Source organism: Eumetopias jubatus, unplaced genomic scaffold (assembly GCF_037043125.1).
Source record: "Eumetopias jubatus isolate StellerSeaLion01/CBP00866 unplaced genomic scaffold, mEumJub1_p1.0 scaffold_9, whole genome shotgun sequence".
Taxonomy (NCBI): domain Eukaryota; kingdom Metazoa; phylum Chordata; class Mammalia; order Carnivora; family Otariidae; genus Eumetopias; species Eumetopias jubatus.
The window spans coordinates 77,973,935-77,990,092 of record NW_028274815.1 but is presented as its reverse complement, the minus strand read 5'-3'; the positions used below and the strand labels follow the sequence as shown (position 1 = coordinate 77,990,092).

At 47.9% G+C, this 16,158-nt stretch overlaps 1 protein-coding gene across 3 annotated transcripts in view; it reads right to left on the bottom strand.

Annotated features, from left to right (window-relative positions):
• Positions 1 to 5,599: 5,599 nt before the first annotated feature.
• Positions 5,600 to 16,158, bottom strand: part of CNGA3 (cyclic nucleotide gated channel subunit alpha 3) — a 28,207-nt gene continuing 17,648 nt past the window's right edge. For 2 of the 3 annotated variants that reach the window (XM_028104084.1, XM_088026218.1), the window contains 4 exons: positions 13,378 to 13,446; positions 12,015 to 12,119; positions 9,704 to 9,810; positions 5,600 to 7,011 (listed from right to left, as the gene is read on the bottom strand). In XM_028104084.1, the coding sequence (XP_027959885.1) occupies positions 5,600 to 7,011; positions 9,704 to 9,810; positions 12,015 to 12,119; positions 13,378 to 13,446 (1,693 nt within the window). The remainder of the gene's footprint in view (positions 7,012 to 9,703; positions 9,811 to 12,014; positions 12,120 to 13,377; positions 13,447 to 16,158) is intronic. The other variant, XM_088026219.1, reaches the window with a different exon arrangement.

Below are 16,158 nucleotides of genomic sequence, written 5' to 3'. Positions count from 1 at the left end.
GCACTTGGTGTTATACTGAACTAGTGAATCATTGAACATTATATCAAAAACCAATGATGTACTATACCTTGATTAATTGAATTTAAATTTAAAAAATTAAATTAAATTAAAAATCCTCAGGCCCAGATGTCTCCACTAATGAATTTTAACACATATCTAAAGAATCCTTTACAAACTTACAGAAATTAGAAGAGGAGAAAAAACTTCCAAACTCTTTCTATGAGGCCGGTATCGCCAAAACCAAAACCAGACATAGACATCAGAATAATAATAAAAACTACAACCCAATATCTCTTAAGAATATAGATTTTAAAATCCTCCTAAAAATACACTAGCACACTGAATCTAGTAACATATGGAAAAGGTTATACACTGTGACCAAGTGGAATTTATCCCAGGAATACAAGTTTAGTTTAACATCTAAAAACCAATTAAGGTAATCTAGCATATTAATAAAAGACAAAAAATACATGATTATCTCATTAGAGGCAGAAAAATCAATTGATCCAATTCAACACCCAAAACTCGAAAAACAAGGTATAGAAGAGAATTTCCTCAGGTTGACAAAGAGAACTTTTGAAAACCCACAGCTGATGAAAGACTGAGTGCTTTATTCCTAAGACCAGGAACAAGAAGACAAGGATGTCTCCTGCCACGTCGATGCAACATTTTATTGGAGATACTAGCTAGAGCAAGTGAGCAAGGAAAAAAATAAAGGCATTCACACTGAAAAGGAAAAGTAAAACCATCTCCATTTGCAATAACATGATCTTGTATATAGAAAAGCCTAAGAAATCCATTTAAAAGAATTAGAGTAAACCAGATCAGCAAAGATGTGGGATACAAGATCAGTATTTTTTTTTTTTATAAAATAGCAATGAACAACCTGAAAATGAAATTAAGAAAACAACTCCATTCAATATAGCATCAAAAGGAATAAAACACTTAGGAATATATTTAACAAAAGAATCCAAGACTTCTATGCTGAAAATCCAAAACAGCGTTCAAAGAAATAAAGAAAACCTAAGTGAATGGAAAGACATCTGGTATTTATGGATCAGAAGACTCAGTAGTTATAAGATGGCGATATCTCCCCAAATGGATCTACAACCCAATGCAATCCCTATCAAAATCCAGCTGCCTTCTTTGCAGAAATGGACAAGGTGACCTAAAATTTTTATGAAAATGGAGGGGACCCAGAATAGCCAAACCAATCTTGGAAAGGATTAACAAAGTTGGAGGACTATCCTGACCAAAAATTACTTAGGTCATCATTTTACCCTAAATCCTTTAGTGAGGTTATGTCATATTTTTTAATGCAGTTAAATTCAATTGTCACAATCATCTTTCCATCCTGGGATTGTCCCACATCCTGGTTGATACTTTACAATTTGCATACATTAAAGGTCACTCTTTGTGATATACGGTTCTGAGTTTGGACAGATGCATCGAATCCTATACCCACCACCTCAGTACCACACATCACTCTAAAATTTCCCCTATGTGTCCTCTTTGTAATCATATGTTAAGTGTATTTTTAACTTTATAAAATATACCAAGTTGTTGTCCAAAGTAGCTGTACCATTTTGCATACCTACCAGACAATGAATGAGAATTCGTGGCACTTCACAACCTTGAAAACATTTGGCATTGCCAGTTTCTTGTATTTAGCCATTCTAATAGATGAGTTTTAGGAAAGCAATTCTTTTTTTAATAAAGATTTTATTTATTTATTTGAGAGAAAGAGAACAGGAGGAGGAGCAGAGGGAGAGGGACAAGCAGACTGTGCTGAGCGGGGAGCCCCACGTGGGGCTCGATCTCACAACCCTGAGATCATGACCTGAGTTGAAATCAAGAGTCTGATGCTTAACCGACTGAGCCACCCAGGCGCCCCAGAAAAGCCATTCTTAAACTCTGCTTTGCACAGAATAGGCGTACATTTAAAAAACCAATTAATGAATGATGTTGATTATATTTAAAGAATGAATGTCTAAGGAAAGACGTTTCCCCCAACAGGAGCGATTATTAACTGAGGAAATTCATACTTTAGCATGAAGAGCAATGCCCTCACACAGGAGATGCTTGAGGAATGATCCTTTCCCTTGTTCCCATCCTGCCTTTTCTCAGGGATTTCCGCATTCTCCAAAGGAAAAAGCTTCAGGACAAAGGAAAAAACCATTGACAGTAGGCTTTCAGACATCAGTCAGTGGGAAGAGGGTCTTCACCGCCTCGTCTAAGTACATCTGAGGTAGGGCCTCCAGTCTGCGGCAGACATTCTGTCAGCGAAGTCCAAGACCTCCTTCCTCTCTGTCTTCCCTTTCCTAGGACTCTACTCGGCAACAGTTAGGGACGAGTCCTGTTACATAGCCAGAATAGCAGTAGATGGCCCTGGCAGTGGCAGTTGGATCCAGCCTCCTTTGGGAACTTCTTTTGGGACTCCTCAGGACCGGTGCCACCACACAATGCCCCTTTTCAGATAATGTCCAAAGTCCTACCTCTTCCAAACTCCTCTGAGTTCCTACAATACCAGTAACCGCCAGCAACAGCCCCCTTCAGAGGTCTGAGTTACAGCTCCGAGGGGCTCTCCTCCGAGTACCCCTTCTCCTTTGCTCCCCCAGCCCTAAGGGTAACAGCTGCTTTCTGTAGTTACTCTGGATAACCTCAGGGCTCCCTTTATGCTCTCTCAGCCCTCCGACGCCCATTCGATTAATTCCCTCTATTTAATTCTCTTTGGTGAAACACCTAACATATTATATATTTACCTAATTTGTTTTTAGATTCTGATCTGTGAGTTATTTCCTTTTTTCTATTAAAAAAAAATGCTGCAATGAACATTTGTACATGCCTCTGGGTACACATATCTGAAATTTTTTTCCTATAATATGGAGCCAGAAAGGGTTGCTAGGACACAGGTATGAGAATCTTCAACTTTACTAAACAAAATTCAAACCCTGCACTTCAAAGAAGCATTTTTATTTTCCATTTTGTTCATTACATTACATCTTCCCTTCCTCAGGGTATTACCAATGGCCCTGAGACCAAGAGGGAACTTCGTTGGCTTCTATTTCGTAACATCCTGGAAGAAGGGTCTGAGATGGACCTGAGTTTGCTGATAAAGCTATATTAGATCCCTGGTCCTGTTTAACTTTGATAGTTGGTACCATTAGATCTCTGAGGGCCAATGCTTCAGGGGGATGGAGCAGACGTCTCTCTTGATGAATCAATTGATTTACAAATATTTCCAGACACTTTTTATACTGGTTACTGACAAGATACTCTGTCCAGCTCTGTGTTGTTCCTTGTTGTCTAGCAGCTTTGGTATTTTCCAAGCTTGAGACGCTGGGATCTTTGCCAGGCTGGGTTCCCCAGAGCCAAAGTATCCAGTCCTCTCATCCAAAGTCCTGCCACCTCCCACCTCCCTAGCGTTCTGCCAGACAGCCTGCATCCATCCACACCTGGGGGGTGCTCACCAATATTTCCTTCCCTTCTTGTCTCAGGGACTTTCTGTTCTGAGAAACACACACACACACACACACACACACACACACACACACGCACACACACACTTCCATGGGCTTAGACTCCCACAAAAGGCACCAAGAGAAGCTGTCTCCCTGTCTCCCAGCATGGCTCCCTGTGGCTGAACCCAGTGCAGTGGGAGGGATGGCCTCCAGTGGGCAGCCACAGTGGCTGGGAGAACACAAACCTTGTCTCAGGTTCCGAGACAGTGAATAGGAGTCCTGAAAACAGCCGGGGACTCAACCTCCCAACAATCTTGGCAGCTGGAGACTAATGACATGAAACCAAATTCATTTATTCCTCAAGGAAAACTGTGATGTTTTCTGCACCCAAGGGCTTTCACAGGTTATCCCCTGTTCACCAGCGCCTGTTTTACTCACTGCCTTAGACACATATCCCAGAACTAAATCTCCCCTTTGATAAAATATGAAGAAGGAGTCATTCAATATTTTTTTAATCCAGGTCTCTTTCCTGTGCAAATATAAGTGTATATATAATTAATAGTTAAGGCTTTTAAAATATATGCATTTTGAGAATACATTGCTAGTTACAATTTGTTGATGGTGTGAGCTTGGATCACATCTTCCTTTAATAGTCCTTTTAAATTCATTTTAGAAAGTTAAAATGGCTAAATGATCCATAATAAAAACCAGAAGAGACCCATATAAATCCAAAATACATACTTGAAAATGCAGCACCTTTTGTATGAACTACATTAGGGCCCAGTTATGTAGCATATGGATTATAAACTTCAAAGTTGCTGAAGCAAAATGGGGCATTTTTTTTTTTCTGAGAAGAAAGAGGAAGCAGAAGAAGAGGAGAAGTTGGAACAGCAGAGAAAGAGAGAAGGAAGGAAGGTGGGGGGAGGGAGGGAGAGAGGGAGGAGGAAAGGAAGGAGAAAGAGAAGAGAGAAGGAAACCTTCACATGTGGCTTCTCTGTATCAGAAGAATGACTCACCTTTGGGTAATTTACAATGTGCATTTAAGAGAAGGATAGGCCCTTAAGGTTATAATTCATAATCAGAGAGCCCAAATATAGAAACATCTTATACAATGGTAATGGAATTCTATTTACTGGATAAAAAAAGTAAAAAGGGAGGCCCTGTCCTGGGCACACTTCCGCCTAGATGAAAGCTTTGCCACTGGATATGATTCCAAAGGAGAGTGAGGCTTCCTCTTGGAGTGGAGAGGCAGTTTGCAAAGATATGGCCTAAAGGTCTGGTCTTCTAAAAGTTCTAGTTGGCAGCATTGGTTGACTAAGGACCCCCACCTCCAACCTGAAAGGCTCTCCCCTGAACATAACTCTCCCCCTCAACCCAGAACAGGCTGCCCCTGTTCCTGACTCAGAAATGAGGGGAGAGGCTGTCTTCAAACCCCTCTGGTGAATTAGAAGATGTTTCTTTCCCTCATCGAGATGTTCTCGGGGTTTCACGGGGGCTGGACGGCAGGGAGTCTGGGTTTGCTTCAAAGGCTCGAAGTGACCTCAAATGGGGCGACTTGGCTTCATCCCTTATGCTTATCACAGCATGACCAAAGGCCAGGATTTCTAGAATCCCAAAGAGCACGCTAGGAGAAATGAGATTCAGAAATGTGCCTCAAACTGTCTCGTGTAAGGTTGAATTTGAGATCCCACGTTGCACTTCTAGCTTCTGTTACATCTCCCTTATCAGAAGGTGGTGGCGTGGGGCATGCGAGGGGGTGGGTGACTAAATAATCTTCCATTTACAAGAAAATAAGGTTCAAAAGTCTAAAAGTTCCCCATGGATTAAAAACAAATAAGGGTTCTGTGCCCACACTTTCGTATTCGTGGACTGGGGACACCTCACACTGCACCAAACCCTGCCCCATGCAAGTGTTCCATGGGGATATCACAATAACCTGCCACTTAACTGGGGCTGACAGGATGAGCCCCCCTTCCTAAATGAGGAAACTGAGGCTCTCTCCCAGGGCCACATGGCCTACAAAGGGTAAGGACAACGGGAATGCAACCTCACCGAGTCCTGGGCCGTTTATCTGCGGTCACTGTGCATCACACCAACGGCTGACTCTGGGAAGGAGGACACGCATGGACCTCTGCCTCTCACTCTTGTTTGGTCTCTGTTTTCTCAGCCTCCCCAGGAGCACCCCCGTCAGACCGAGGGTCACTCCCACAGATCTTCACCTGGCTTTCCAGGTGACTGAGACGCTGCTTCACTTTCATCTGGGTGGCGTTATACTCAGCCAGGAGCCGTGCAAACCTGGTCTGCAGGGTGTCCAGGGAGGATTCCAGGTGCTCCACCTTCTCCTCGATATCCTTGGGGTCTGCTCCGGCCTTGGCCAGGTCCTCATCAATCAGGTTGTCCTTCAACAGGATCTGCCGTCCCTTCTCCTCCAGGGCCTTCTTGGCTTCCGGGTATTCGGTGAGAGCCTCCATCAGATCATCCTTGGAAAGGCAGAACAGGTCTGAGTAGCCGATGCTCCTGATGTTGGCTGTCCTGCGGTTCCCTGACTTGCTCCCCTTGATGTTTAAGATGCTGATCTCCCCAAAGTAACCTCCATCACTCAGGACCACGAACTGGGTGATCCCATCATCAGCCACCACAGCCAGCTTGCCCTCTTTGATGATGTACATCTCCCTCCCGATGTCCCCCTTCTTGCAGATGTAATCGCCTGGGCTGAACACTGCAGGCCGCAGCTTGAGCACAAGCTCTACCAGCAGCCCTGCCTCACAGTCTTGGAAGATGCAGACCTTCTTCAGAGTGTCCAGGTGCACATTGATGGCGATCTCGGCCTTCAGTTTGTCTGGGAGACTCTTGAGCACCTCCTTCTCATCCACCGTCTTCTTGTTGGCCCACAGGTAGTCAAACCACCGGATCACCCGTGTCTCCAAGTCCTTGGTCACCTTGCGGAATTGCATGTACTGCTTAATAGAGTCAATCTTGGCCTGGAACTCGGCCCGTGAAGCATTCATGTTCGAGATCATGGAGCCCACATTGCCAACAATGGTGGCAAAAATCAGGACGCCCACTAGGAAGTCTATGACCACAAACAGATACTCCTCATCTTTCACAGGGGGTGGGGTCTCCCCGATGGTGGTCAGGGTCAAGGTGGACCAATAGAAACTGTAAATGTATTTCCTGGAAAGGCGTCCATACTCTGGGTTTGAGATGTTTGGATAGACCCAGGAATCTGTCCCAAAACCAATGAACTTGGAAATGGCAAAGTAGATGCAGGCATTCCAGTGGATGATAATGAGGATGTACAAGACCAAGTTCCCGATCCTGAACAAATTGGGGTAGTTGGTCCTTGTCTCTGTGCGGTCGAAGAACTCAAAGAGCCGGGCAAACTTCAATAGGCGGTTGAACCTCAGTTCTGGGTAGTTTATACCGAACTTAAAATAAGCCAGGTCTGTGGGGACCAGGGACAACATGTCCAGCTTGAAATGCACAGTCTTTGTGTAATTCTTCCAAAGCCTCTGGGCATCCCTGACCATCAAGCCTTGCTCAAGGAAGCCTAAAGAAAAAGACAGAGGTCATTTGGGCATTAAAGATGCTGTTTTTTTTGACCGTGGCCCACAGGAAAATATTTTACACTGTAACTAAAGAAGACGTAGTTATACATACATGACAGAAACAATTTCAAAAACCACATTTACCTCTTACTACGAAAATGCACTCTGATATTTTCTCATCTATGATATTCCGACCTATTTTATTCAGTTAGAAATGTATATTAGTTGGCTAAATTTGAATGTGGACTGCTGTTAGATGATAGCAAGGAATGATTATTAAATTTTAAAAGATAAATGGATGTGTTAAATATATATATTTAAGTTTATTTATGTAATCTCTACACCCAATGTGGGGCTTGAACCCACCATGACCCCAAGATCAAGAGCCTCATGCTCTTCTGACTGAGCCAGCCAGGAGCCCCTGGACATTATATTTTTAAAATGCGTCCTTTAAAGTTAGAGATACATGTTAAAGTGGTTACTGTCTGAGATTGGCTTTAAAATACTCCCGCCAAGAAAAGGGTATGGGGGGAAGAGATGAAACAGCAAAATGTTGGTAACTGCTGAAGCTGGGTGAAGGTACATGGGGGTTCATAATACTACTGTCTCTGATTTTGTATTTGTTTGAAAATATTAATGATAAAAACTGTAGAAGCACATGGCCTATCAAACTGATTTCACCAGCCACCAATGGACCATGACCTGCTTTTTAAAAACATTGCCTGTGGAAGCAGTAGCTCTCCTTTCTGGCTGCACATTACTGTCACCCCAAGGGCTCTGAAAACATATGCAGCATCAGACTGGTCTGGAGCTGAGCTGGACATCGGAGAGCCATGAGGTGTTATTACTGGTAAAATCAGTCAAGTAGGCTGAGATTTGCATTCTTCTTCTTCTTTTTTTCTCCCCCAAACATTTTCAAACATGCACAAAAGAGAATGATATGATGAATGTCTTTTAGAGTTTGGTAAGCATCAGACTCATACTGAGGGTTCTGTGAAACGCAGAGTCTGGGCCATCCCCACCGCTGGTTCCAGAGGTCTGGGGTCTACTTCTAACAAGTCTAGATGCTGCTGCTGCTGATCCAGGGTCACACTTTGAGGGCTAGATGGAGGCAGGACTACCCCCTTTGTGAAAAGCAAGCATCAAGTTTGTGATCACGTGGTAGGGACACCCTGCCTCCCAGGCCCTAATTTTCTGTTTCGTTCTTTGGTTACCATTGTGTTTATTGAGCCCCTAGATCACTCCACAGCACTCCTAGCACCTTGGGACTCCTCCCTACTTCCTTAATAATGTCCTCTCTTGATTCTGGAGATTTTTTTCCCTTTCAAGTATGACCCATGGCCACTTGGTTTCTGTGCCTATCTGCCTTCCCCCCCCCCGAGGCTTCCTGCTGAATCTTAGATTGCCAGCGATAGTACCAAAGCACGGAAAGGGGGGGGATCCCTGTCTGAGTGGGGGTGACTTGTCCCACTGAAGCTTGGTTGAAATAGGAATAGCTGGCTCGATGACTTGGGGCACCCGTGGAGCTCTCGTGTCAAGGTGGGCTTATGTGACCACGAAGTGGCAGACCACCAGGACTGTCACTCATGCAAGCCTCAAGCTGCATATTTGAGGTCTTCTTCTTTTTAAAAGATTTATTTATTTATTTAAGAGAGCGTGCACATGAGCAGGGCGAGCAACAGAGGGAGAGGGAGACAAGCCGACTCCCTGCTGAGTGGGGAGCAAGACAGAGCTTGATCCCAGGGCCCTGAGATCATGACCTGAGCCGAAATCAAGAGTCGGATGCTTAGCTGACTAAGCCACCCAGGCGCCCCAGAGGTCTTCTAACTTATGATGCTGGGCACTGCGGAGATTCAGGGAGTGCCAGTGGGGTACTTTGGACCAGTCATTCAGCATCTCTGGGCCTCAGTTTCTAAATCAGCAAGATGGAGGTAATCATGCCTGCACTTCCTGTCTCATGCAGCAGTTCTCATGAGAAACCGAGAGGTGCTTGAAATGCTTTGTACACCATGAAGCCATAAGGGAGGCTTGCTGCTCTGATGGGGTGGTGTTTATATTGGCAACTATGGCAAGGCTTTCAGCTCCAAAATCTTGAAAGTGACAAGCCGGGCCCCTGCCAGCTGATGTGATGTCTTCGTGCATATTAGAAAAAGGTGCCCCAAGGATATACAGCTTGGACCCTCAGACATGGGGGGCTCTTAGCCCCCACCCACAACCAGAGGCGATCTGAGGGAAGTCATCCTCCTCTCGGGCCCTGTTTCTGATTTTATTCCTGCATACATCTAAAACCACGGAGTGACATGTCTTGGATCCTCCGACGGTCCAGAAAAAGGAACTCCAAGATTGATGGAGCTCTCCCTCCTGTTTCCTGCCATATTGAATCGTCACTGCAGGAGGGGTCCTTTGAGAGACGACAGTTTGGCCTTATTTCATAGGTGATACAAATGAGGCCCAGAGAGACAACTCGACTTGCTCAAGGTCCCACAGCTCGTTGGGACAGCAAAGACCAGAACCCAGGTACCCTGACCTCTGCTAAAGGGCCACTGTAGAGGGGGCTCTCGTGGTCAGGGGGAGGTGAGGCCCGCCATTCTGGAACTCCTGAACCTGCCCTGTGGTCCCCGTGGTCCTCCTCCTGATGCATGAGGGGGCCCTGTGGCCTGGCCCAGAGAAGTCCCTGGGCCTGGACCCACTCACCTGTCCGGGCTCGCACCAGCACATCCAAGCCATAGAGGACATCTGCCGAGTAGTCCAGGACCAGCCACAGCATCACGTGCTCGGACTGTAGCTCATCGAAACAGGCCCTAAGCAAGCGAGGGAAGGAGTGCACGTGTCGGGCGGCTGGTCCGAAGCAGTCACTGGCTCCAGGCTGAACACAGCGGCGTTCATCTTGGAATCAGCCCTGCCTGCCAGGGTTTATGCCCCAGCGTTATCTCCCCAGGCTCTGAGGCGGACACCAGCTCTGAGAAGCTTTTCTGCCCCAAACAGTGAGCCCCGTGGCCTCTCAACAGTAAGGTCCGGGATGCCAGGAGGGACAGTTCTTCTAGGCCTCACTGGTGGAGTCATGTGCAGAGACGGAGCACTTGACCCTTCTGGGGCTAAAGGCCAACAAAACTAGAGGAATTTCTCAGAAATTGACAACGGAACAAGCCAGTAAATATTTTCTGCTTTCTAGATCCTTATGCTCACTATTTCTCATACAGACAATATCCCCTAAACACCCCTCTTCACCTCAAAAGAGCAGCAGCTGGGGCCTGCAGCTCCTCAGCAACCGGAACCCCCTGATGCCTCCTCAGAATGGCAGCCTCCCTGCAGCCCCAGCGCCCCCCACTCACACAGGAGCGGCTTGCCCGCTTATCCCCATCCTGCAGGTGGGCTAGCAGCGACCCCAAGTTCTCGCCCTTCTTACGCCCACACTTCCCCTCAGAAGAGCAGGAGATACCCCCACCTTGCTCAGATAATCCCCAAAGCCCCCACTTACACTCAGATAGTAGCATGTCTCCTCCCCATCCCCAAGAAGCAGCAGCTGTCTCTCTTGCAGCCTTGCTCAGGATGGTCGCAGAGTCCCCTTGCCTTCCCCGCACCTCCTCAATCCACCCTCAGGAGAGCAGTAGCTCAGCCCGCGTCCTTGTCTTGTAGGCCTGCTGGGAAGGGCCCTGCACCCCGTCAAACCCCGTCACTTACTCTCAGGGAGTAGCAGCTCCCCCCTATCCTTCCCTGAAGCTTGCTTGGAAAAGCCCCACAGCCTCCTGCGTACTTCCAGAAGAGCAGCACCTCTTGCCCCCCTGTCCTCCAACTGCTTGCTCAGGAGCTTCCCCGTTTAACCCCTGCCCCCTCAGAAGGGTAGCCTCTCCCTTCCCCTCCAGAGTGCCCAAAGCCTCAGCTGCCATGGGAAGGCCCATACTCACCCCTGCAGGCCTGTGTCATGAGCTGGCGCAGGAAGGCTGCAAAGCCCAGCACTCAGGAAACACAGCCTCTTCTCCCTGCACCCTTGCCCGGCACCTCACTCAGGCCGCAGACTCCCACCAACGCCATCAGAGGAGAGACAAGGTGTCCCTACCTCTCTCTCCTACAGACTTTCTCAGAAATGCCCCACAGCCCCTGCTTGTCCATGGACAGCAGCAGCCGGCCCTGCCTCCCTGGCCTGCAGCTTGCCCAGGGATGCTCAAAGGTCCTGTTTGCCCTCAGGAGAACATAGCCCCTTGGCACCCCCCCATCCTGTACACTTGCTCAGGGAAGCCCAGACCCCCAGCCTACCTTCAGAGGAGCAGCATCCTGCCCCTGTATTGCCATGCAGCAGATTTCCTAGGAGACCCTAAACCCTCCCTCGCCTGATCCCTTATTAGAGGAGTTAGCAGCTCACCCTGCACCTGCCTCCTACAGCTTGCTTAGGAAAGTTCCAGAGCCTCCAGCTCTCCCCGGAAGAGCAACAGCTTGCCTTGCATCCCAAAAGTACATTTGCGGGGGAACTTCCCGAAGCCCACATCTACCCTCGCCCTGCATCCCTGTCCTGCAGGCCTTCTCAGGAGCACCCCAAAGGCCCCGGCTGCCCTCACAAGGGCAGCAGCTTGCCCCCCAGCACTGCAGCTTGCTTGGGGAGACCCACAGCCCACAGCTTACAGTCAGAGAACTGTGCCCTTCCCTTGTGTCCTTGTCCTGTTGCTGCTCAGGAATGCCCAACCCCCACCCACTTCCCCTCGGAAGAGTAGCTACTCGCCCCTGCATCTTCCTCCTACAGCTGGATTAAGAATGTTCGACAGGACCCTCGCTGTCCATAACAAGCACAGGTCCTCACCAGTGCTTCAGAGAACTCTGATGGTACGCTTTTAGATCCTCCTTATTGATGGAGAAGCGGGTACACTCAGTTGGATGGTGGCCATGTGGCGCCCAGAAATCCAGTCCCCTGAGTGGGACCCAGAGCTCTGTCTTGAGGCCTGACTGCCCTCACCCTTCCTGGACCCTCCACCCTTACCCGCTCCTTGTGTGGATACCCTGCCCCCGCCCCTACCTGCACACCAGAAGACACCAGTTATAGAAGACAGGCAGGGCAATGATAGTCAACCAGCGGTAGTACATGTTGCCGGAGGGGTCCACCACCACGCTGTCCTTGTTTCTGGAAACATCGACACACAAACAATGCAGCGTGTTGAAAGATCACAACATTGGACAGTCTTCGAGATTCAGTTTAGCTTAGAGACCCTACGGCAACTGCAGGCTAAACTCAAGAGACACGTTCTGTCAGTCTCGGGGAGTCACATGGGGTATCCCTACATGGGGGCACAGGCTGGGAGAGGGCAGACTCTGGAGGTCCTTCCTTCCTAGCTCAGCTCCTCAGGGAGCCACAGCTGACAATAAAATCATGGTGATGACATTCCCATGTGCCCATGGTATCACCCATGTCCTTCAGCATGCTGGGAATCAAATGCAGCATGGTAATGTTGGAACCATCTGGGGGAGCTCTGTGAAAACGCTGATTCCCAGGGCCCACCCAGAACCCTCCAGGGCTGGGGCTGGAGATGTGCATTTACACACTGCCCAGTGGTTCTGAAGCAGTGCATTCGGGAGCTAATCGCATTTGGGCAGATGATCTGAAGACTCATGTCCAGGCGCTTGGATCCTGTCTCCCCATCAAAAACCAACTAGCCTGGGAAACATCTAGGTTATGTGGGCCGACACTGAAGGAAGCAACAGCTTAGGGTGCTTTCTGTTTTTATTTTCAGGATTTTCTGAGGATTAGAGTTTAGAGGTGGTGCTGGAGATTCTTCTTTTTCTTTGGGGCCATGTGTCTTCTCTCCCACCCCATAAGCCCCACAAGCTGGCCCAGGCCTGCAGAGCTGCGCCCATGCCTCGGAGGAGACCCCAGGATGTCTTTCTGCCTTTGCCTGGACTCAGCGGGTGCAAGATCAACAGCTCACTGACAGGGCTTTGGAATGTTCCCAATGTACATCACCGCTGGGTTTGGAGTGAAGTTTGAGAATATAGTATTTCCTAGTGCCCAGGAGTAGGCCTCAGCTTACCCCGACGGTACAGACCAACAGAATGTGGGGTGGGGGGTGCACAGGAGCAGGCTCACAGGGACAGCCCCTAGTTGCTCACCCAAGGCTGCAGACAGCCCTCTGAACCTATAAGCCCCCTCTGGGTGCTCAGAGCTGGGGCAGGACTCTCCCTGCAGAGTGGGCCCCTCACACCGTCTCAGGAAGCCTGATCCCCACCTGGGACCAACTCTGCTCCCACACCACTAAGCAGCCCCTCTCCAGGGCCGACGCCAAGGCCTGACGGCGCAGTTCTCCGACTCCCAGGACCCAGGGATGGGCCAGGCCTGCTGTGATCTCTGCACCCCCTCGTTGGAGGCAGTTCTTCTCAGTACTTACTCCTCTTGTTTTGAGCAGTTTTTCTCTTTCTCTTCCTTTTTCTCCTTCTCCTCCTTTTTCGCCTTGTCACTGGATGATACAGGGGGACATTTAGCAATTTCCATAGGCCAAGGACACTACTCCTACCACAGTGGAGAGGGTGGGCAACAGTCACAAGGAGGAGAGGGCGCGGTGTAGGAAATGGTTAGATCTAGAACCCTGGGATGAAATGAGGTTACTGATTTTATTGCTTGGTGGTTTGAGGTAAACCACCCCCCTTAAAGCATACACCATGTACGTTAAAGTATCCATAGTGGTCCAGTTTAATGTTCTACAATTTCTGACCGACTTTCATGAGCCCCTGGGAAGTCACAAAGAGCTTGAGACCAGAGACATTTTGAGGTAAAGGGAAATGAACCCACATCCACACATTGGGGGCAGAAAAGTCACCTGGAGTTTCGGAAGTCACATGTTCTGAAGGGAAGGGCATGGCTTGTTGGCTGTTCTCAAAACCCACCTGTGTATCAAATGAAAGCCTGGCCCTCAATGAGGAAGCCAGGGAAGGAGAAGGGAAGCAAAATACACACAGGCAGGAACAGGTCTGCCATCAAATGGCAAATCTTAGAGTCGTCTGAGGCAAATGCCGCCATGTTCAGAGACTTATCTAGACGTTGCTGGACGGTGAGGCTGGGGGGCTGAATAGTCCCCTTCCATCTACATCTGCAGGGAGGTCCTGTGAGTGCAGGTGTCTCCTCAACACATGGCTTGACTCTGCTTCCTCTTTATGGCACATCTTTATGCGTTAGCACTATTACAAAGCTTGTCTGTTAATAGTTACACGAGGTCTGCAAGGCAGGCTTTATTGTTCATGGAAGGGTTGAGGAAACCAAGTGGAAAGGTAATGGACCCTGCCTGCCTCCGGGGAACCCACCAGAATCATCCACAGGCTCCTCTGATCCCCCTATTCCGTGTCCTGGAGGAAGGCCCCGGTTGAGAATAAGCACCTGTTAATTAAACACTCATTGAAAAAGACCAATATATTTTACACAGCACTTCCTAAGGAAGTAATCAAGGATGGGTGCAAATATGCATATGGAAAAGTAACAACCACCATTATTTCTAACAGTCAAAAGCATAAGCAATCTAATCCTGCAACAGGAGGAGATTTGTCAACACTGGAATTCTATGAGGCCCCTCAAAATGACGTTGCGGAGGAGTATTTGATGACACAGGAAAACATTTCTAATATTTTGCCAAGTGAAAAGCAGACTGCAATAAAAGCTCAGAATAATAGCTGCACGAACTTTCTATTGCTGCCAGAACAAACCGTCACCAATTATGGCTTAAAACAACCCAAGCCACAGATCTGTAGGTCAGAAGTCTGGTATGGGTCTCCCCGTAGTGGAACTGAGGTGTGGGCAGGGCTGTGATCCTTTCTGAGGATTCCAGGAGAGAAGCTGTTTCCTGCTCATTTGGATTGTTGGTGGAATTTAATTCCTTGCAAATAGAGGACCAAGATCCTCTTTTTCTTGCTGGCTGTAAGCCGAGGGCATTCCCAGCTTTTAGAGGCTGTTGCAACCTTGGTTCATGGCATCCTTCTTCTATGGTCAAAGCCAGCAACAGCAAGTGGAGTCCTTCTCCAGATACCATCTCTCTGGTTCTCGGCAGCTGGAAAGATTCTCCACTTTCAAGGATGCATGTGATTAGACCGGGCCCACCTTGATAATCCAGGATAATCTCCCCATCTCAGGGTCCTGAAATCTAATCACATCTGCAAAGTCCCTTTTGCTATGTGACTAATGTAGTCATAGGAGGTGAGGATTAAGGCATGGACATTCGGGGGAGCCATTGGGCCACCTACCCCAGTCTGTCCCTTGGCCCTCAAACATTTACATCCATCCCATGGGCTAAACTCATTCACCCTCATTCCAAGACCCCCCAGAGTTTCATCCCATTAAAGCATCAATTCAGAGTCCAAAAGTCTCATCAGCTCAAAAGTCCCAAATCTTATCATCTAAACCAGGTATGGGTGAGACTCTGGGTGTGAGTCGCTCTACTTGTGTACCTGTGAAACTAAAACAAATCATCTGCTCCAAGGGTACCATGGGAGGGCAGGTATAGGATATCAGTTATAGATATTCTGGTTCACAAAGGGAGAAGAACAAAGGACAAGAGCGTGACTGGTCCCAAGTGATTTTGAAATCCAGCAGGGCAACAGTCATTCTGTCTCAAGGCCTGAGATAATCCTCTGTGGTTTTCATGCTTCCATCCTCTGGGCTCAAGGCTCTGCCCTCTGAGCTATCCTTTCTTCCTCCTTAAAGGGAGCACCTGTCTGTTTGTAGCTGAATATTCTAATCAACTTGTTTCCTGCATCTAGAATTTAGCAGTCCCACAGTCCCCCTCCATTTCATGCTGTTTCTGCCCCTTCAGGTCCAAGCTGGCCATGTTTCAGGTGGCAGAAAATCTTCCAGAACATTCCAGGTCATGTGTATCAGAGGGATTCACTGTGCTAGACAAGTGGCTCATCCACAGATCTGTCTGAGAAATCCCTTCTCTAATCTTTGGCTTTTGCCGGGATGGCAGAGGGAAGCTATGAGTCACACCTTTCATCTCTTTAGGGAGTCTTTTGTTGAACTCAGAACTTTGGATCTTTCTGAGGTATTAGCAAAAGGTTGTTCAGCCACACCCTCGACATTTTCTCAAAGCACGCTTTCCTGACAGTTTTTAAAATTTAGTATCTTTTCCATGTGAGTAGGCTGAGGATTTCCAAATTCGTGAAGTCCTGTTTCCTTCTTTTTTTTT